Source organism: Microcaecilia unicolor, chromosome 4 (assembly GCF_901765095.1).
Source record: "Microcaecilia unicolor chromosome 4, aMicUni1.1, whole genome shotgun sequence".
NCBI classification, from domain to species: domain Eukaryota; kingdom Metazoa; phylum Chordata; class Amphibia; order Gymnophiona; family Siphonopidae; genus Microcaecilia; species Microcaecilia unicolor.
Window position 1 is genome coordinate 245,070,604 of NC_044034.1, and position 22,080 is coordinate 245,092,683.

Below are 22,080 nucleotides of genomic sequence, written 5' to 3' on the forward strand. Positions count from 1 at the left end.
GATGGAGGTGCCAGCGTGCTCCAGCCTGATGCCGAGGCCTCCGACACCGACGCCGCTTGCGGTACCGGTGTCGACCGCCACGCAGGTGGAATCCCCGTCGACGTCGATGGAGGGAGCTTCATCCCCGCCGGCACGGGAGTCCACTGCTCGACGCCACCATTGAGGACGTGGTTCCTCGCAGTCGAGACGGGCCCGGTTCAGGTCTGAGTTGAAAGAGCTCATGTCCAACACCGAGGAAGAGGCCTCGTGGGGGGAGGAGGAGGACTCCAGATATTTCTCCTCAGAGGAGTCTGAGGGCCTTCCCTCCGACCCCACTCCTTCACTGGAGAGAAAGCTCTCGCCCCCTGAGAGCCTCTCCTTTGCCTCCTTTGTCAGGGATATGTCTATATGCATTCCCTTCCCCGTGGTCTCTGTGGATGAGCCGAGGGCTGAGATGCTCGAGGTCCTCGTCTATCCATCACCACCTAGAGAGTCTTCCACAGTACCATTGCACAATGTCCTCAAAGAGACACTGCTTCGGAACTGGCAGAAGCCATTATCTAACCCCACCATTCCCAAGAAAGCGGAGTCCCAATACAGAATCCACTCTGACCCAGAGTTAATGCGGCCCCAATTGCCTCATGACTCGGCGGTCATGGACTCTGCTCTCAAGAGGGCACGGAGTTCAAGGGATACCGCCTCGGCGCCCCCGGGGCGGGAGTCTCGCACTCTGGACTTGTTTGGGAGGAAGGCCTACCAATCTTCCATGCTCGTGACCCGCATCCAGTCGTACCAGCTCTACACGAGCATTCACATGCGGAACAATGTGAAGCAACTGGCGGACCTGGTCGATAAGCTCCCTCCGGAGCAGTCCAGGCCTTTTCAGGAGGTGGTCAGGCAGCTGAAGGCGTTTAGAAAGTTCCTGTCCAGGGGTATATATGACACCTGTGATGTGGCATCTCGAGCTGCGGCCCAAGGTATAGTGATGCGCAGACTCTCCTGGCTGCGTGCCTCTGACCTGGACAACCGCACCCAGCAACGCCTGGCGGATGTCCCTTGCCGGGGGGATAACATTTTCGGCGAGAAGGTCGAGCAGTTGGTGGACCAACTACACCAGCGGGAAACCGCCCTCGACAAGCTCTCCCACCGGGCGCCTTCAGCATCCACCTCTACAGGTGGACATTTTTCCCGGGCCAGGCAGGCTGCGCCCTACGCCTACAACAAGCGTAGGTACACCCAGCCGGCCCGAAGGCCTCCTCAGGCACAGGGATAGTCCCAGCGCGCTCGTTCCCGTCAACAGCGTGCGCCTAAGCAACCCCCTGCGCCTCCACAGCAAAAGCCGGGGACGGGCTTTTGACTGGATCCATGGGAACATAGCCGCCATCAAAGTGTCTGTACCGGACGGCCTGCCGGTCGGGGGGAGTTTGAAAGCTTTTCACCAAAGGTGGCCTCTCATAACCTCCGACCAGTGGGTTCTCCAAATAGTGCGGTGCGGATACTCCCTGAATTTGGCCTCCACTCCACCAAATTGCCCACCGGGAGCTCAATCCTTCAGCTCCCATCACAAGCAGGTACTTGCAGAGGAACTCTCCGCCCTTCTCAGCGCCAATGCGGTCGAGCCCGTACCACCCGGGCAGGAAGGGCAGGGATTCTATTCCAGGTACTTCCTTGTGGAAAAGAAAACGGGGGGGATGCGCCCCATCCTAGACCTGAGAGGCCTGAACAAATACCTGGTCAAAGAGAAGTTCAGGATGCTTTCCTTGGGCACCCTTCTCCCCATGATTCAGAAAGACGATTGGCTATGCTCCCTGGATTTAAAGGACGCTTATACCCACATCCCGATACTGCCAGCTCACAGACAGTATCTCAGATTCCGCCTGGGGACACGGCACTTTCAGTATTGTGTGCTGCCGTTTGGGCTCGCCTCTGCCCCACGGGTGTTCACGAAGTGCCTCGTGTGGTCGCGGCGTATCTACGCAAGCGGTGAGTGCACATGTTCCCATATCTCGACGATTGGCTGGTCAAGAGCACCTCGGAGGCAGGGGCTCTCCGGTCCATGCAGTGCACTATTCACCTCCTGGAGCTGCTGGGGTTTGTGATAAATTACCCAAAGTCCCATCTCCAGCCAGTCCAATCTCTGGAATTCATAGGAGCTCTGCTGAATTCACAGACGGCTCAGGCCTTTCTTCCCGAAGCGAGGGCCCACAACCTCCTGTCCCTCGCTTCCCAGACCAGAGTGTCTCAGCAGGTCACAGCTCGGCAGATGTTGAGACTCCTAGGTCATATGGCCTCTACAGTTCATGTGACTCCCATGGCTCGTCTTCACATGAGATCTGCTCAATGGACCCTAGCTTCCCAGTGGTGCCAAGCCACCGGGAATCTAGAAGATGTCATCCGCCTGTCCCTCAGTTGTCACAATTCGCTGCACTGGTGGACCATTCGGACCAATTTGACCCTGGGACGTCCATTCCAAATTCCGCAGCCCACGAAAGTGCTGACGACGGATGCATCTCGCCTGGGGTGGGGAGCTCATGTCGATGGGCTTCACACCCAGGGACTCTGGTCCCTCCAGGAACAGGATCTTCAGATCAACCTCCTGGAGCTCCGAGCGGTCTGGAACGCACTGAAGGCCTTCAGAGATCGGCTGTCCTATCAAATTATCCAAATTCGGACAGACAATCAGGTTGCAATGTATTACATCAACAAGCAGGGGGGCACCGGATCTCGCCCCCTGTGACAGGAAGCCGTCGGGATGCGGCGTTGGGCCTGCCAGTTCGGCATGCTTCTTCAAGCCACATACCTGGCAGGTGTAAACAGTCTGGCCGACAGACTGAGCAGAGTCATGCAACCGCACGAGTGGTCGCTCCATTCCAGAGTGGTACGCAAGATCTTCCGAGAGTGGGGCACTCCCTCGGTGGACCTTTTCGCCTCTCAGACCAACCACAAGCTGCCTCTGTTCTGTTCCAGACTACAGGCACACGGCAGACTAGCGTCGGATGCCTTTCTCCTCCATTGGGGGACCAGCCTCCTGTATGCTTATCCTCCCATACCTTTGGTGGGGAAGACCTTACTGAAGCTCAAGCAAGACCACGGCACCATGATTCTGATAGCGCCTTTTTGGCCCCGTCAGATCTGGTTCCCTCTACTTCTGTAGTTGTCCTCCGAAGAACCATGGAGATTGGAGTGTTTTCCGACTCTCATTTCGCAGAACGATGGAAACGCTTCTGCACCCCAACCTTCAGTCTCTGACTCTCACGGCCTGGATGTTGAGGGCGTAGACTTTGCTTCGTTGGGTCTGTCTGAGGGTGTCTCCCGCGTCTTGCTTGCCTCTAGAAAGGATTCCACTAAAAAGAGTTACTTTTTCAAGTGGAGGAGGTTTGTCGTTTGGTGTGAGAGCAAGGCCCTAGAACCTCGCTCTTGTCCTGCACACAACCTGCTTGAATACCTTCTGCACTTATCAGAGTCTGGCCTCAAGACCAACTCAGTAAGGAATCACCTTAGTGCGATTAGTGCTTACCATCTTCGTGTAGAGGGTAAAGCCATCTCTGGAGAGCCTTTAGTTGTTCGATTCATGAGAGGCTTGCTTTTGTCAAGGACCCTGTCAAGCCTCCTGCAGTGTCATGGGATCTCAACATCGTCCTCACCCAGCTGATGAAACCTCCTTTGAGCCACTGAATTCCTGCCATCTGAAGTACTTGACCTGGAAGGTCATTTTCTTGGTGGCAGTTACTTCAGCTCGTAGAGTCAGTGAGCTGCAAGCCCTGGTAGCTCATGCTCCTTATACCAAATTTCATCATAACAGAGTAGTACTCCGCACTCACCCTAAGTTCCTGCCAAAGGTGGTGTCGGAGTTCCATCTTAACCAATCAATTGTCTTGCCAACATTCTTTCCCAGACCACATACCCGCCCTGCTGAGCGTCAGTTGCACACATTGGACTGCAAGCGAGCGTTGGCCTTCTATTTGGAGCGGACACAGCCCCACAGACAGTCCGCCCAATTGTTTGTTTCTTTCGACCCCAATAGGAAAGGGGTCGCTGTCGGGAAACGCACCATCTCCAATTGGCTAGCAGATTGCATTTCCTTCACTTATGCCCAGGCTGGGCTGGCTCTTGAGGGTCATGTCACGGCTCATAGTGTTAGAGCCATGGCAGCGTCGGTGGCCCACTTGAAGTCAGCCACTATTGATGAGATTTGCAAAGCTGCGACATGGTCATCGGTCCACACATTCACATCTCATTACTGCCTACAGCAGGATACCCGACGCGACAGTCGGTTCGGGCAGTCGGTGCTGCAGAATCTGTTTGGGGTTTGAATCCAACTCCACCCTCCAGGACCCGAATTTATTCTGGTCAGGCTGCACTCTCAGTTAGTTGTCCTTCTTAGGTCAATTTCTGTTATGCCCTCGCTGTTGCGAGGTTCAATTGACCTGGGTTCTTGTTTTGAGTGAGCCTGAGAGCTAGGGATACCTCAGTCGTGAGAACAAGCAGCCTGCTTGTCCTCAGAGAAAGCGAATGATACATACCTGTAGCAGGTGTTGTCCGAGGACAGCAGGCTGATTGTTCTCACCTACCCTCCCTCCTCCGCTTTGGAGTTGTGTTTTACTCATTCCTTGCTTGTCATTCAACTGAGCGTGAGCGGTCGCGCACGGGCGGGAAGATGGCCGCGCATGCGCGGTGGGCGTGCCCTGCATGCAGGACCGCCCGCGAAGTTTTTGTTCCGGTTGGTGGGGGCTGCCGTGGACGTCAACCCAGTCGTGAGAACAATTAGCCTGCTGTCCTCGGAGAACACCTGCTACAGGTATGTATCATTCGCTATACATCTTGGTCCATCTCTGTGTAGTGCTGAGTAAATAAAGGTTAAAAAAAAACCCAACAACAAAAAACACTGCTAAATGTTTTGCACTGTTCTAAGGAGGATTTGAACTAGAAACCCAAGATGTCAAACACAGTGCTCTAACTACTAAGCTACTCCTTCACCTAACCTGGAGGTGTAATATTTATTTAAAGATTTCTAATTCATACCATCTGTAATTCTGGGTAGAGTACAAAAAAAATACATAATCAACCTATTGCACCCTGGTGCAGGGCAAAATATTTTGCAGTGCAGAATGGAGTGAAAAGTAGCTTAATGGTAAGAGCACTGGGCTTGACATCCAGGGATACCCAGTTCAGAAATTGAGACAAGGGATTCGCCTCAATGTTAGTACTGCTAGATTTTTCAGCAGCTTTTGACACTGTGGATCATGATATCATGCTAGCATGACTGACAAATAACAGGTATCAATGGAACAGTACTTGCCTGGTTCAGATCCTATCTATCAGACAGGCAACAATCCATAATGTTTGAGAGCAACTCATCACCACCATGGACACTGACCTGTGGGGTACCACAAGGATTGATACTGTCACCTATTCTGTTCTATATCTACCTCAAGCCACTAGCCAAGCTGGTTGTCAATGGACACTCAGTTGTACATCTACATGGATGATGTGCAGCTACTCATACCCATCGAATCTGACTTGCCTACAGCCTTGAACAAACTGATTACCTGTCTAACATCAATTCAAGAATGGGCAAAACACAACACACTTTGCCTGAACCCAAGTAAAACTGAGCTTCTCTGGGACCCTAACACAAATGGATACATACCTGACATCAAAATCCCTTTTGGGAAGTACGAACCTTAGAATACAGTTAGATTCAACACTTACTCTGATTCCTCAAATCTAAGCAAACTTCAAGAGCTGCTTCTACTATTTGCGACAACTACGCTGCCTCTGACCTTACATCGAGAAGGTAAATCTTATCCCAGTTGTTCATGCCATGATAACATCGAGACTGGAGTACTGCAATGCACTATACAATGGTCTGACTACAAAGGGCCTGCACCAGCTTCAGTTGATTCAGAATGCAGCAGCAAGACTCAGAGAAGGTTGCAAGCAACGTGACCACATCACACCATTTTTGCAAAAACTTCATTAGCCCCAAGTACCTGAAGAATAGGATGATCCTCCACAAACCGCCAAGGACACTAACCAGCTTATTTTCGAAAGAGAAAGACGCCCATATTTCGACCCAAATCGGGAGATGGACGTCTTTTTCCCGTGGGCGAACAAATCGGTATAATCGAAAGCCGATTGTGGTCGTCTTCAACTGCACTCCGTCGCAGGAACGAACAAAGTGGATGGGGGCGTGTCGGAGGCGTGGTAAAGGCGGGACTGGGGCGTGGTTATCGGCCGAGGAGACATGGGCGTCTTTAGCTGATAATCGAAACAAGAAGGGCGTTTTTGACGAGAATTTGGTCCGCTTTATTTGGACCCTTTTTTTTCAGGACCAAGTCCCAAAAAAGTGCCCCAAGTGACCAGATGACCACCAGAGGGAATCGGGGATCACCTCCTCTGACTCCCCCAGTGGTCACTAACCCCCTCCCAACAAAAAAAACCCCACTTTACAAACTTTTTTTTGCCAGCCTCTAAGCCAGCCTCAAATGCCGTACCCACCTCCATGACAGCAGAATGTGTTCTATCCTGTGACAGCCTTTCCCTGGTTGCGATGTGGCTCTCGGGTGAGTGTGACACCTTTTCTGTCAGGTGCCCTGCAGAGTCACATTAGCAATGCATTGTGGTGGGTGTAGGGTACTGGGCTCTACTCCCATGGTGCTTTCCCCCCCCTGCTAACTGGGTCAGAGTGTGCCCTGTTTTGTTTCCTGTTGTAGTCCATGCGGTAGGGGTCATTTTTGTAAGCCAGTTTTAGTTCCCTTTCCTGTGTTACCCACGTTAGAGAACATAGTTCTTACCTTGAATGGTGCTGAAAGAGGGCATTGTACACCATTGTGCCAGCTCTGACCTACTGCTAATCTTAGTACCAGGGGACTCTGATCTGCAGTTAACTGTGAGTAAACGTGGTTATTTCACTTTATATACTGCCTAGCTTAGCCAGATCAAGGCGATTTACAATATGTAAAAATACATAAATGTACTAAAAATATAGAAAGGAACTCCATAGGCCAGATAGAAAAGACCTTTCCACTATCATTCAGAGAACCAGTCGCACTGTCTAAAATCTATTAATCTCTTTAATTGCAGAAGAATCAAAACATCCTTTGTCCAGCATCAGTTTCATTGTTAAAAGCCTGACATTCTGGATTGTGAAACCACAGAGTATTTCTATAAGGGGGTGCCTAGATTTAAGCACTAAAACAGCACCTATTTGAAGCCTATTCTATAAAAAAAATAAAGTAGGCGCCTGCATTTATGTATAGAATACAGGTAAAAGCTGTGTACAGTCCTTGCAGAAGTGCTGTCTCACACTTAGCTAGGCCGTCAGCTAAACCATAGTATAGAGCATCACTGTGAAGACTCAGAACTCTGGAATCAAAACTTCTTTAATGCAAAGCAAACAAAGAAAATATGACTTAGTTTGTAGTGATATACAAGAGTCTCTGCCCTTCAGAACTGGGAGTCTGTCCTCTACCAGCTCACCTTGTAACCAGGGAAGCCAGAAAATCTCAGCACTGGCTGATAAGTAATGCTGTCAGTACTTTAAATGGTGAAAATTTGATGATGTTACAGGGCTTTTTGAAAGGCTTAAATCAGCAAGCACAGTGTTAGATTCAGTCCATAAAAAGCATGCTGCAGATTTCTGAACAGAGAATGTGCAGGCTACATCTAAACCAGCCAATAGGAAAAGTCCCACAAGCATAGGCGCCCGGTATAAGAGGCTTGGGGAGGCTAAGCCTCCCCAGCCGCAAGCATCTCTCTCTCTCTCTCATCTCCCCATCTATCCAGTCTATCGTTGGTGTTAGAGCAGCAGAAAAAGCATTGCAGGCTGGGCTTCGCCTCCGTGCTTTGGTTGTTTTGCCTTCTCTCTCTCTGTCAGCTCTGGCCCGCCCTCATTTCCTGTTTCCACAAAGGCAGGCCAGAGCTGAGAGAGAGAGAGAAGGCAAAACAACTGAAGCACGGAGGCGGAGCCCAGCCTGCAATGCTTTTTCTGCTGCACTAACACCAACGAGGTATGATAGATGACTTTTAAAATTTGCAGGAAGCCTGTAACTTGAAGGGAGGGGACCCTGGAACTGTCTGTGAGGGAGGGAGGGGGACCTTGGAACTGTCTGTGAGGGAGGGGGATCCTGGAACTGTCTGTGAGTGAGTGAGGGAGGGGGGCCCTGGAACTGTCTGTGAGGGAGGGGGACCCTGGAACTGTCTTGTGAGGGAGGGGGGAACCTGGATCTGTCTGTGAGGGAGGGGGGCCTGAAACTGTCTTTGAGAGAGTGGGGACACTGGAACTGTCTGTGAGGGAGGGGGTCCTGGAACTGTCTGTGAGGGGGAGGAGGGAGGGAGGGAGGACGGACCCTGGAACTGATGGTGAGGGAGGCGGGACCCTGGAACTGTCTGTGAGGGAGGGGGGATCCTGGAACTGTGCATCTGTGATATTTTGCATGCAAGTTTCAATTTTTCTAGTATTGCTGCATGCTGAGTCTGACTTCTTGAGGTAGCTTTCCAGTTCAGTATTTTGCCTTCATATCTGTTGTGTCATGTGTTTTTCATGTGTGATCAAGATGCAGTATTCTGCTAGCTAGTAGTATTTGCAGCCCTTTTTGTTTTTGTTTTGTTTCACTAGGTTGTGTTACTGGTGTTTTAGAGCCAGGTGTAATTATAGGGCTGCCTTCCCACGCATAAGGTTGTAGCTCGTCCTGTCCTTGGAATTAGTGCTGTTATGGTTTGGTAAGGTTATGAGTGTGTTTTTGCACAAGTTTGTGTATAGTGTTTTACAGTGGAGAGATTGTGTGTTGGCCTTACTGAGGTGGCACCAAAACATCAGAAAGGGTGTAGAGCCTAAATCATGACACACTACCTCTTGAAGGATCTACATATGGTCGTTAATAAAAGGAGCTCATTGTGAACACTAGCCACCATTAAAAATGGTGTTTTTTGGCTCTACTTGAGAATTGTGATATTATGATCCCTTGTTTCATATTGTTGACAGTCTGCATTTTCCGTATGGTGGTATATTGATGTATTAGGTCTGCCCAGTGTAATATTTATGGTACAGTAAGGTTATGAGTGTGTTTTTGCACAAGTTGTGCATAGTGTTTTGCAGTTGAGCAATTGTGGTTAGTATATGCTTTGAGCAACCACCTTTATTCTTTGACATATGATACATATCTAATATCTAAATTTAATAAAGGTATTAATTGTGATTATTTTATTTTTACTTATTTTTTTCTGTGTGTTGTCAGACAATTATGGATGTAAGCCCCCTTTAGCCTCCCCAAACAGTTGGGCCACCGACCCGCCTATGCCCACAAGGCATAGGGAACTGGGACATGTGCTCAGGAAAAGTCTATTACAGAGCATTGCAGGAAGACTAATATTTGTAGCCCCAAAGGCACTTCTTGCCTTTGTTAAAGGCACAAGCAATGTAGCCTGTACAGGCAATGCAATCTGATATAACAATATCCAATATATACATATAAAAATGAACCTGCCTCCATGAATATGGGGTCAGAACAAGCTGCCTTACACACGCCTACTTTGTATGCATGGATATTTATGTAAATGCTCACACCTAGATTGCAAAAGAAAATGTATAGATAATAAATCTTAAAATCTATGCATAGGAGGAAGTGACGTCACCGACCTAGATGACGTCTGAGAGACGAGCTCCGGCCGCCCCGCGGCCAAAAACAGCAAAAATCGCAACTTAAAACGCGGTCCAAGAGCAAGAAATAAACCTCACTGGGCTCAGGAAACAGCGCGGCGCCTGCCTATGCATTTAAACTATACGGCAACGGATCTCTCTCGATTTGCCTTCGTGGGCGCTGAGTCGAAGCCCAAATCCAAGATGGCGGACGCGCGCAAAACAAAAAGCACAACAGATGCGGGGAGTGCTCAAACACAAGATATCCAGTTGGAACAGCACATCCCCGCGGAATTAACAGAGGGGGAGCAACTCAGTCTGCACCAGTGGCTACAAAATATTAGCTCTGATCTTAAAGCCCTACGAACAGAAGTGGCAACGCTGGGAGCAAACTTGCAGGGTGAGATCCGCGAACTGGGAGCGCGCCTGGAAGATACAGAGGCGCAGGTAGAGGCACACGGGGAGGCCCTGGGAGCATTGGATCAACATTTCACAGGGCTGCAGAGCGAACAACAACAACTACTGGATAAAGTAGAGGACCTGGAAAATCGGGGCCGCCGCAGCAACCTCAGATTTCGGGGCCTCCCTGAAACCCCTAACTATCAGAACTGTGAGCAGATAATACAGCAAATTGTGCAAGACTTGTTCAAAGCGAATGGTGAAATGATAGAACTTGAAACAATACAGATTGAAAGAGCGCACCGGGCACTAGGTGCTATGCGTAATAATAGGCCAAAGGACATTATTGCTTGCTTCACTAGGTATAAGCAAAAAGAACAAGTGCTGAAACTGGCACGCCAAACGCAAGATTTTAAATGGGATTCATACGCCATTGAAATATACCAGGATTTGGCGGCAGCGACGCTGAAAAGGAGAGGGGAACTGAAGCCATTCACAAGACATCTTCGAGATTTAAAGATTCAATACAGATGGAGACATCCCTTCGCTCTTGTGTTCTATAAAGATGGAAAGCAACATCAAATTAAATCATTGGAGGAAGCCCAAGAACTTTTCCCGGAGACAGCGACACCAGGGGAGAAATCAGGGACAAGTACTGGAACGAGGCCTGCTTCTTGCCTTCCCCCACCGAAGTGGCAGAGGGTGGGGAAGGGGCCCAGAAGATTACAGCACCAACAATCAGCAACACGAGTTACCTGAAGAAACTTGGACATTATAATTGGTAAAGGTTTGAACATTAAGTAAAAGTTGATTAAGAGGTTGGTTATAATAAGCCTTCGTTGGGGCTCTGGACACAAAGAGGTAGTTTGGGAAATGTTGGTGCTGCGGGGTGTCCGGGACGGGATAGGTGGTACCTTCCTCCTAGATTAGGCATTCACTGGGATAGCAAGTGATGCCTAAAATTCAAAGGGGTGATGTGGGGGGGGGGGGGGGGGGGGAGGGTGGAGGGAGGTTCGAGAAGGGAGGGAGGGGGAAGGAGAACAAGAGTGGCGTGGTGGGGGATACAGGTGGGAAATAGAATAATATTTTATATGGTTGAAGGACTAATGGCATGTTTTCTAAATGTTGAGATGAATGGGGAACATTAAGTGTATGTTGTTAAATGTCAGGGGACTGAATATACCTAGAAAATGACAACTGATGTTTCGGGAATTGCAAAGACAAGGGGTGGACATAGGGCTGATACAGGAGACCCACTTAAAACCTAGGTATGAACGCCTATGCAACATAAGGCCTATCCCTTAATTTACTTTGCTTCTAGTTTAGATAATACGAAAGTAAAGGCATTCTTATAGCTTTTAGCAAGGGGAAACCCTGGGATATAAAAAAATTTATAAAAGACAAAGGCGGGCGATACCTGTTGATCGTCTTCACACTGATGGGAAGAACATACACATTAGTGAATGTATATAGTCCAAATTACACGGCAAGGAGATTCATTAAAGAAGTAGACCAACTACTAACCAGACACATAGAAGGATCACTATTATTGGGAGGAGATTTTAACCACACATTGAATCCACACGTAGATAATACAATACGTAGAATAAATTATGCAAAAAGCGATAGAAGACAACTTCATGAGTTTATTACTCGTTGGCAACTTCAAGATTACTGGCGTAGGGATAATCCCACCCAGAGGGCCTATACATATTTCTCTATGGTCCATCAATCGGCATCTAGAATAGATATGTGGCTGGGAGACACTTCACTAGTGGGAGCAATTGGAGAACACTCTATCTTGCCAAGGACCTGGTCGGACCATTCCCCGGTGCTTTTGCGGCTCCGGGGCTTAGGTCCACCAGGTGGACGGAGGCAGTGGCACCTGGATAATGCACTGCTGGCAGATCCAGAGAACATAGCTCAGATAGAACAACACATCAAAGAATATATACAGTTCAATGAGAATGAGGAAGTTTCCCCAACAATGGTGTGGGAAGGATTCAAAACGGTGCTTCGAGGCCACCTGATAGCCTTGCGCTCTAGGCGATGGAAAGAGAGATGTGCGAAAGATAATGCTCTGCGCCAGCAGCTAATGCAAGTAGAGAAACAGCTGCAGGAGGGGACAGCTCAAAACCCGCTACGTTTAAGGGGACAGGCGTATGAGCTGCGCACACAATTACATGAGCTTGAGCTGGCTGATATAGCAGAAAAATTACAACGTGTGTGTCAAATGCACTTTGAATTTGGCAACAAAGCCAGCCGGTTATTGGCTCATAAACTAGCACAACACACCAATAGGAACATGATAGGGGGAATTAGAGAAGGTGGAGGAGGGGTGCATTCGGAGCCCGAATTCTTAGAAATGGCATTCAGAAGATACTATCAACATTTATATAGTGCTGAAGGGGAAGGTGGAGAAGAGGAGATAAGGGCGTATCTAACAGATATAGACCTCCCGAGGCTTCCAGAACAAGCCATGCAGACTTTGGGAGAGCCTATCACATTAGAAGAAGTGGAACAGACAATTCGAGCGTTATCCCCGAATAAAGCTCCAGGGCCAGATGGGTTCACCCCTCAATTTTACAAACTATATGTGAAAATGCTAGCCCCAATGCTATTACGAGTATTTAACTCGTTAGATGAGACCACAAGCTTGCCACACACCTGGAATATGGCTACAATAACGGTCTTACATAAACCAGGTAAAGATCCCCAACTATGCAGCTCATATAGACCGATCTCACTATTAGGGGTGGACTATAAAATATTTACAAAGATTATGGCTACACGGCTTCAGAAATACCTTCCACAGCTTATACATGAAGATCAGTCAGGCTTTGTCCACACACGGCAGACGTTTGACAACATTCGGAGAATATTGCAGGTAGTACAGGGGGCCCATATACTTAAATCACCACTCTGTATATTATCTTTAGACGCAGAAAAGGCCTTCGATAGAGTCGGTTGGCCTTTTTTGTTCGCAGTATTGGAAAAGGTGGGAATTAAAGGGAGGTTTGTGGAGTGGCTCCATCTCATCTACCAAAGCCCATCGGCGGCAGTGCGCATTAATGGGACATTAACAAGTCCATTTCTCTTACACAGAGGTACCAGACAGGGTTGCGCACTGTCGCCCTTACTGTTTGCGCTGGTGATGGAACCACTGGCCGCCAAGATTCGAGCGAATCAAGAGATAAGGGCCTTAGAGGAGGGGGCATTGAAACTAAGATACTCCTTTTCGCAGATGACATTCTCCTCACCCTAAAAGATCCTCAAAGGGCCCTCCCGGTGATAGGAGAAGAGATACAAAATTATGGGGCACTATCGGGTTTCAAAATTAATTTTGACAAATCCGAGGCACTTGATGTGAATATACCTAATTCAACACTAGCTTTACTGAAAAGACAATTCCCTTATAAATGGGCATCTAAATACATTAGATACTTGGGGATAAATATCACACGCCGAATAGAGGACCTATTCGAGCATTAATTTCCCGGGTAAGGTACGTGACTTATTCCGGAAATGGAAAGATGGGAAGGCCTGACATTATCATGGGTAGGCAGGATTAATGCTGTTAAGATGATAATGCTTCCGAAATTGCTATATTTGTTCATGGCACTACCCATAGATATACCTGATGCCTTCTTCGAGGCCTACAAGGCAAAGTCTTCTCCTTTATTTGGAGGAAAAGACCGCCCAGGGTATAAACGAGACACAATGTACCAACCCCGAGACAGAGGAGGTATGGGGTCCCTTCTTTTTATGATTACTACTGTGCGGCACTCATTAGGCTCTTAGCAACTTGGTCCCAGAACACAGAGAAGATATGGGTGGGCATTGAACAACACTGGCTGGAACCATACTCACTTAGAGCGATCCCATGGCTGCCCAAACAGACACTTAAGGAACTAAGCCAGAGAAGCCCCTACCTTCTACGATGGCCTCTAGCAATATGGATTAAGATAAGGGGAAAATTCTTCCCAGAGCGCACTTATTTTCAACATACTACCTTAGATTTGCCCCTCAATTCGGATCTGAAGAATTAGCAAGGTATATAAAGACTGGGAAGAAATGGGGTTGTATGAACTGGGACAAATGTGTAAAGAAGATAGGATTCATACGTACCAGGAATTGTGTCAGGAATATGGGCTCTCCCCGCTCAGGCCTTCCACTATGTTAGGGTGCAAATTTCATTAAACGAAAAGCGGGAGAGGAACTCGAGCTAACTGAAACACAATTGGAAAGGGGGGATGCGGGAGGAGGAGGACGAGGGTGTATTACTAGAATATACAAAGCCATATTGGCACGAGAGTCCCCCAGTAGAATACTACACACAAAATGGGATCTAGCCATGGGAACAGCTCATAACCCTTTACAATGGGCAAAGGTTTTTAAATCTTTACTGCGGGTGTCAGTATCCAGTACCATGGTAGAGAATGGACATAAGATTTTATATAGCTGGTACTACATCCCTAGCCGTTTGGCTAAATGTTTCGACTAAGCTCAGCAGAATGCTGGAGGGACTGTGGAGAGGAGGGTAATATGTATCATGTCTGGTGGTCCTGTATACACGCGCAAAGGTATTGGGCAAGCATTGTAGATTTTATTGCTTAGTGACAGCTTTACATTATGAAGTGAAAATGGAATATTGCCTATTACACTTTAAACCACCCAATATACCACGGCATATACATCAATTTGCCACCCAGGTGTTTGTAGCGGGCAAATTAGTACTTGCAGCGGCCTGGAAAAACCGAGACTGCCGGGACACCTCAATGGTATTGGAAAAATTGGAGTATATTCAACTGATGTCCAAACTTACAGCCTTAAAAAAGGGCGTTTGACTCAACATCAAAAGATCTGGGAACCTTATACAATTTGGATGGCTACCACTGTAAAACCCTGATGCCACATAATCTGCAGAAGAGTGAAATAGGGGAGTTGGGAGGGAGGGGGGCATAGGAATTATGGCAGAAGATACATTATTGATATTGGTTAGAATTTGGCAATGTTGACGAGTTGACAGTTAATGTACTTTGAAGAATTGTAGTGTTTGAACTCTGGCTTGTATAACTTTGAAAATGTAAAATAAAAAATTAAAAAAAAAAATCTATGCATAGAAATATATGCTGTGCCTAAACTCTGCCCATGTGAATGGCCAACTGCAAAGTCCGTGCCTTTTCATCTTGGTGCATATTTATAGAAAATGGTGTGCTAGAGCAAGCTCGTACGGCTCGTGAGAACTGTTTTAAGTTTTTAAGAATTTTGGGACCCAGTTGTTAAGTAGGCTATGGCTACTTTAACAACCGACTCCCAAAATTTGGCCATGTGTGAGAAATTCCAGCATGCTGCTCAGACCTGGAAACAAGCAGTGGGAAGCAGCAGCAGTCCATGTATTGGCTGGTGGGGCTCGGCATCTCAGCCGGCAAAGGTATGTTGTCTAGCGCACCTACATGGAGGGGACTGGGGAGAGGAATGTGTTGCTCCACCCCAGTCCACCCCTGGGCCACTCCCCCCTCAAATTGCAGGGCTGGGAACGCCCAGAAAAAGAGCCCATTATTAAAAATTTACCAGCTAACCACTGCTTACAGAATACTGTGTAGCTCAGTGGTTCCCCAACCTGTTCAGGGGGAACCCCAGCCAGTCAGGTTTTCTGGATATCCACACTGTATAACTACACTGTATGATGTTTGGGTGCAGACCGGCTAGAATATACGTAACTACTACAAAAAATTCTGCTGCCGCAAAATGACACTGATCAACCTGCATCTAGTGCAGGGTGTTGTACAGCAGGAAAAAAGGCCTGAAAGAGCTTCCAGATCCTGAATTAATCTGTTGAAGCTAATACGGGTCAACAGACCCTGCCTTCATCATTGGCCAAAAAAAACCTTATGATGAAGGTTGACCTGTATTAGCTTCAACAGATTAATTCAGGATCTGGAAGCTCTTTGAGGCCTTTTTTCCTGCTGTACAACACCCTGCACTAGATGCAGGTTGATCAGTGTCATTTTGCGGCAGCAGATTTTTTGTAGTAGTTACGTATATCCCACCCTATATATACACGAGAGACATGTGTATGCATATCAATCTCCTATTACAACTGTGGAATCTAATGCTTTCACATTAGTAGTGGGCTTGACCTTTTTTTTTAATCATTAATCAAAATAATTGTCATTGAAAATACGCAGGACACCAGTCCTACAAGTAGAATTATTTGCAGTATTGTGGTAGCTGAAGAATGTAGTGCTGGAAACTAGGGTTGATGCTGAAAACTAAGAGTTTCGACCTTTTTGAAAAATTTGTCATTCACTTCTGATGACCTTCCATAGGCTGCATTAACTTCTCCAACTGAACAGAATTTCAGAATCTCTGTTTTAGAAGTCAGGTAAATATTTATTATGCTTGTTAAAATGCAATTCTTTCTTTTGTTTTCCTTTTGAACGTATAGCCCTTATAATTTGAAACAAAACACACTGGATAGATGGAGAGTTGTTGAAAGAATCCTCTCTTTAATTCTAGGCTTAACCCTAGCCACTATTGTGTTTGGTGTGGTAAGAAGTATCATGGCGTTCCAGGTGCTCGTTGGGGCTGCTCAGTCTCTGCACAACCAAATGTTTCGGTCCCTTTTGAAGGCTCCAGTGTTGTTCTTTGACCGAAACCCTATAGGTAAGTTAGAGGGACATTATTAAATGAGCATCTGTACCACATCAGTCGGAAGAATTTAGAGGTGCAGTGAAGGATAGATACACTGAGTTACATTGAAGAATTCAACAAAATTTGCCTTTTGCTTTTAATTTCCTTTATCCCTTGCAGAACATATTCATATGTGTACATCCAGTGGATGATAGTATTTAGCTGAGTATAATGGATGTGCCCTTTGATTAAGTTAAAGGAAAACCATGACTGACGATTGCCAACCAGGGGTGTAGCCAGTGGTCTCCTGCGTAAGTCCCTGCATGTGCTGTCTGAGCAGGCTTAAGTTGGCTGGTGTGCATCAGCCGCCGACACCTGCATTCTCACGCATGATCAGTTGAGTGACTCTGAACTGAGCATATGCGGGAATACCGGCGTTGGCGGCAGAAACACGCTGCCAACTTGAGTTCTGCTCTGGCTGCATGTATAGGGATTTGCACGTGAGATCTCATTGGCTGGTGGGACTTGGCATACCCTCCAGCAAAGGTATGGTTTAGCATGTGGGGTTGCATTTGGAGGGGGAGGGGGAGAAAAGAATATGTGGCTCCCTTAGTCCACTTCTGCCCCCCCCCCCCCCCCCCAATATGGACTTCTGGCTATGACACTGGAGCCAACAGTTTATTAATCATGGTACAATGTTTAGGATGGTGATCTGATTCTGATTCAGAGTAACAGCAGTAAACCATGCCAGTTTTAGATTAAAAAAAAATGTATGTGTGGATTTTAGTAGAAAATTAGGAACCTGCCTTAAAAAAAAAAAGCTGAAGGTGGATGACTTTTCTTATGGGGTCCTGTTTACTAAGCCGCGCTAGAGGCGCGTTAACGTTTTTAGTGCACGCTAACCGTGTAGATGCCCATGATATTCCTATGGGTGGCTACACAGTATGCACTAATTTTTAGCACACGCTAAAAACGCTAGTGTACCTTAAACAGGGCCCTTGGTTTGTAATTGATTTTGATTTTGGAATCTGAAAAAATCAGGTTGTAGTTTTCTGTCCATAAGATTAGGAGTACTTATCTTTCCCCCAGACCAGATGGGTACAGCTTAGGAACTGGTACCTTTTGATCAGGTTAGACATAACCCGAAAGTCAGCCCATGGTCTAATCAGCATGTAATCTGAGAGTGTAAAAGCTAAGTGAAAATGGAGTATTTCAGTTTTCTTGGATCTCTTTTAGCAAAAAGCACACCTGCAGCGAAAAAGTGTCTATATAAGATAAGGGGAAAATGTCTCATCAAACTGCGGCAAAAACACAGTAGTCAATTGCACACAGTAAAAAGTCATCATTGACAACCCCCCCCCCCCCCCCCCCCATTTTTTATTGTTTTTTTTCTTGGTTCAATTCACTATTCAAACAAAACAACAAAAAGAACTTTCTACATCGAGGGCCCTTATGCATTAACGTCCTTAAGAATCAAATAGACAAAATAGTAAGGACTTATCTTTGTATAGTGGAATCCAGCTTATGTGGTGATTCACGTGCGGTCCCAACGGTCCCGTTTTGTGTTGCTTCCTCAGGGAACCACACTGCAAAGCTTCAAAATTTGAAATTGCTGGAAATAAAACAAAATGTATGTCTTGATGCACAAGCAACAAAGGATTTTAGATTATATCAAGTAGACACTGAGGCATATTTTCAAAGCACTTTGGGAGGCTAAGTTCCATAGGTTTCTATGGAACTTTGGGAGGTTAAGTGCTTTGAAAATATGCCTCACTGTGTACTGGCTCTAACATCTAAACGCTGGAGAGCACACTTTCTTTTACCCGCTCACACCAATGGGACAGGGAAATATGGACTTTAAAACTTCATTTGTCCAATCCAGAAGCGATACATCATTATCAATTAAAGGCACGCTAGCATATCAACGGCTACCAGAGTATGCCGCCGCAGATGTCTGTCAAAAAGACTACAGGCGTCTGACGCAAAACAGATGTCAAAAATCAATTAAATGAAAGCAGCCCAGTGCATAGTGGAGTTGAGACCCTGAGGTTCCAGCGTTTTTAATTGGTGGATCCATCGCTGTTCCACCTGTAACAGTCTTCTACTTCGGTCACCCCCACGTATGTGATCCTTTACACAATCAATAACCCAACATTTTAATGAATCAAAGCAATGTTGAAATTCTTTACAATGAGATACCAGAGGTGCTCCCAATTTTAATGAAGAAATGCAAGACTTGTGCTCACTCAACCGTGAGCTTAGACATCTGTCTGTTTTACCCACCTATAACTTGCTTCACGGGCATTGAAGAACAGATACCACATGATCAGATTTACATGTAGTTTGGTGCCTGAGTTTGTAGGTCTTTCCATCCGTATGATTAGAGAAATGATCACATTCAATCATACGGGTGAAGGGGGCACCTATATGTGGGTACAGTGGGTTTCTGGTGAGTTTTGGAGGGCTCACAGTTTCCTCCACAATTGTAAAAGGTAGGTAGAGGTAGGAGGCTGGGTCCACCTGTCTGCAGTGCACTGCACCCACTACTAGACTACTCCAGGGACTTGCATGGTATTCTGATGGACCTGAGTATAACATCTGAGGATGGCACAGAGGCTTCCAAGTAATGTTTTTCATCACATTTTTGGGGGGTGGGGGTGGGAGGGGATCAGTGACCACTGGGGGAATAAGGGGAGGTCATTCCTGATTCCCTCCAGTGGTCATCTAGGACACCTTTTTGTGCCTTATTCGTAATAAAAACAGGTCTAGCTCAAAATGTCTTAGTCCTGGGCATTTTTGTTTTGTTCCATTATGGCTGAAAAACCTCTAAGTCTTAGGAACGCCCAAGTTCCGCCCTGAACACACCCCTGAAATGCCCCCTTGAGATTTGGATGTACTTCTGACGGACTTCATAAAAAATGTCTAAAAAGAGGTTTTTCGAAAATACTGATTTGGATGTTTTTGTGAGAAAAACATCCAAATGCAGACTTATGTCACTTTTTAGACGTTTTTTTTTTCTTTTGAAAATGAGCCTGTTTATAAAATAGCATACCTGAAAGTTTCCGTAGAAAGTTTAATCTGCTGTGAGGAAGGTGTAAGGCTGTGTATGTAAGTGGCAATAGAAATTGGTACATATTTGCATGTATTGCGTGGAATGTATACATGCCCGGGGTACCCTACACATGAATTAGATAAAATAGATGTGCATGAGGCATATTTTCAAAGCACTTAGACTTAACAAAGTTAAATAGTAACTTGAAAATGAGCCCCACGGTGTTCTTCTAAGCTGCTACTCATAGATGCGTATATGCTGAAGCAATATATACATATGTAAAATGCTGTGCTACTGTACATATTAAATCATGCATAAAATCGCCCCATTTGGACTTGCATGCGGTCTTATTTTTGGAAATAATCAAGTAGTCTGGAAATGAGGACAGCAAAAATGACTCAAAATTCTACAGTATTTTAAAAAATGTTTTACGTTAATTATTAACTTATTCTAGTATGTGCACATGCAGCTTCTGTGGGTGTAATTTTATAACAGGGCACATATTTTCTAAAAATAAAATAGGCACTTATATGCCTTTATAAAATAGGCAGGGAGAATTTCATTTCAATATGATTTTTCTGTTTTGTTTTTATATGTACATGTTGAATTTTTATAGCTATTATTATATATATTTACTGTTCTTTACTTAGATACATGGCCATAGGCAAGTTACTACTACTACTACTACTTATCATTTCTATAGTGCTACAAGGCATACGCAGCGCTGTACACCATATCAAGGGGGTCTTTTATTACAGCTTAGCTTGAGTTATCTGCAGAAAATAAAATGCAGCTAAATTAAACATCATCTATAGTCTAGAAATTACCAAAATAAAACTGAGTGGGACGTTATTAATGTGAGCAGCTGTCAGACAGTTTATTTTGCTACAACTCAAAATAAGGCTTTACCCCTTGCAACATTTACAAGGTACCTAAACCAGTCGCATCACCCAGGACACCTGTTGATCAATATGCAGTCCCAAATCCAAGGTAACCCCCAGACAATGAAATTTCCTCATACAGCTTAACCTGGCTCTCCAAACTACATCCCTAGGAATACCTATAAACAATGCATGTATGTGCAACCTTTTCAGCTTGAGGCCTCGTTCACGTTGTAATATCTGTAATTGCGGTAGCAAACCTTCAGGGGTGGTAGGCTCCCTTCAGCAGGCCACAAACAAAGTCCTTCCAGACAACACAGCTTTTAGTTCCAAACAGTTTATTTCCCCTCCTCCACAAAATCTCAGTTCAAGGGGTTAAAGTCCCATTCAGTTTCCAAACTAAAGCAACAAGAAAAAAACTTCCCTTTAAATCCAAGTTCTCCCCCAGTTCAACAGCCTGGGTTTCAGTTTTAAAAGTCTTTCCGCTTGGGTGGTTGCAGAATGGCAGTACACCGCCCACAACACAGCTAATTGACTCCTGTGACCACCCACTGCCTTCAGTCCCTGCAACTCTGCCCCAAAGTACAATTACAGTCCATGTCCACTGGCTCCTCCAAACCTGGTGTGTTGGTCTCTCCAGCCTCTCCTTCCTCCAAGCACTCCATTAACTCTCCTTCTCTGCTAGGCTGTTGGTTGGAGACCTCCTCCCCCTCCCAGGTGGAAGGAATCTTGTACTGATTTCTAACCCAAGGGTATTGAGCTTTGTCATCCCTGCTCTCCCTTCTGGCCTTCGCCTGCCATAGCAGCTGCTCTTTCCAGTCCTTTTCCCCCCTCCCTTCCACGTGGGGGCCATACCGGGTTTTGGGACCTACCACCCCGCTCCCTTCTCTCAGGGCCTTGTGGGGAATGTAGTCTGGCCCCATACCTCCTCCTGAGCTGCTTAAACCCTCCAACCTCCTTACAACGTATACAGTTGGTTGGGAGGTGGGGATAGTGCTGGGCAGACTTATACGGTCTGTGCCAGAGCCGGTGGTGGGAGGCGGGGATAGTGCTGGGCAGACTTATATGGTCTGTGCCCTGAAAAAGACAGGTACAAATCAAGGTAAGGTATACACAAAAAAATGGCACATGTGAGTTTATCTTGTTAGGCAGACTGGATGGACCGTGCAGGTCTTTTTCTGTTGTCATCTACTATGTTACTATGTGCAGTTTTGTAAAAATTATGTGTGTGTGAAACTTTCTATGCATGCAGAAAATGCTTTATAAAATCACCTCCTGTATCTATAATCATCCTTAGCTCACCTGTGTCCCCTGGTGGTGTTGGGGGGGGGGGGTGTTTCTCAGATTATTAATAGAATATTGTGAAGCAAGATTTCATGTTTGAGCAAGCAGCTGCAATATTTACGGAGAAAAATGCTTTGAACATTTTCTAGAACTGGTTTTGTTCCAAGAGTAGATAGCAGCCTGAACAGTTTTAAATGGTTTTTATTTTT

General features: G+C 46.3%; 1 protein-coding gene across 1 annotated transcript in view; it reads left to right on the forward strand.

The window, feature by feature from the left end:
* The window catches only part of ABCC4 (ATP binding cassette subfamily C member 4), a 520,751-nt gene that overhangs the window by 191,837 nt on the left and 306,834 nt on the right, over nt 1-22,080 (forward strand). The window contains exon 19 of the mRNA XM_030201377.1: nt 16,541-16,687. Within this exon, the coding sequence (XP_030057237.1) occupies nt 16,541-16,687 (147 nt within the window). The remainder of the gene's footprint in view (nt 1-16,540; nt 16,688-22,080) is intronic.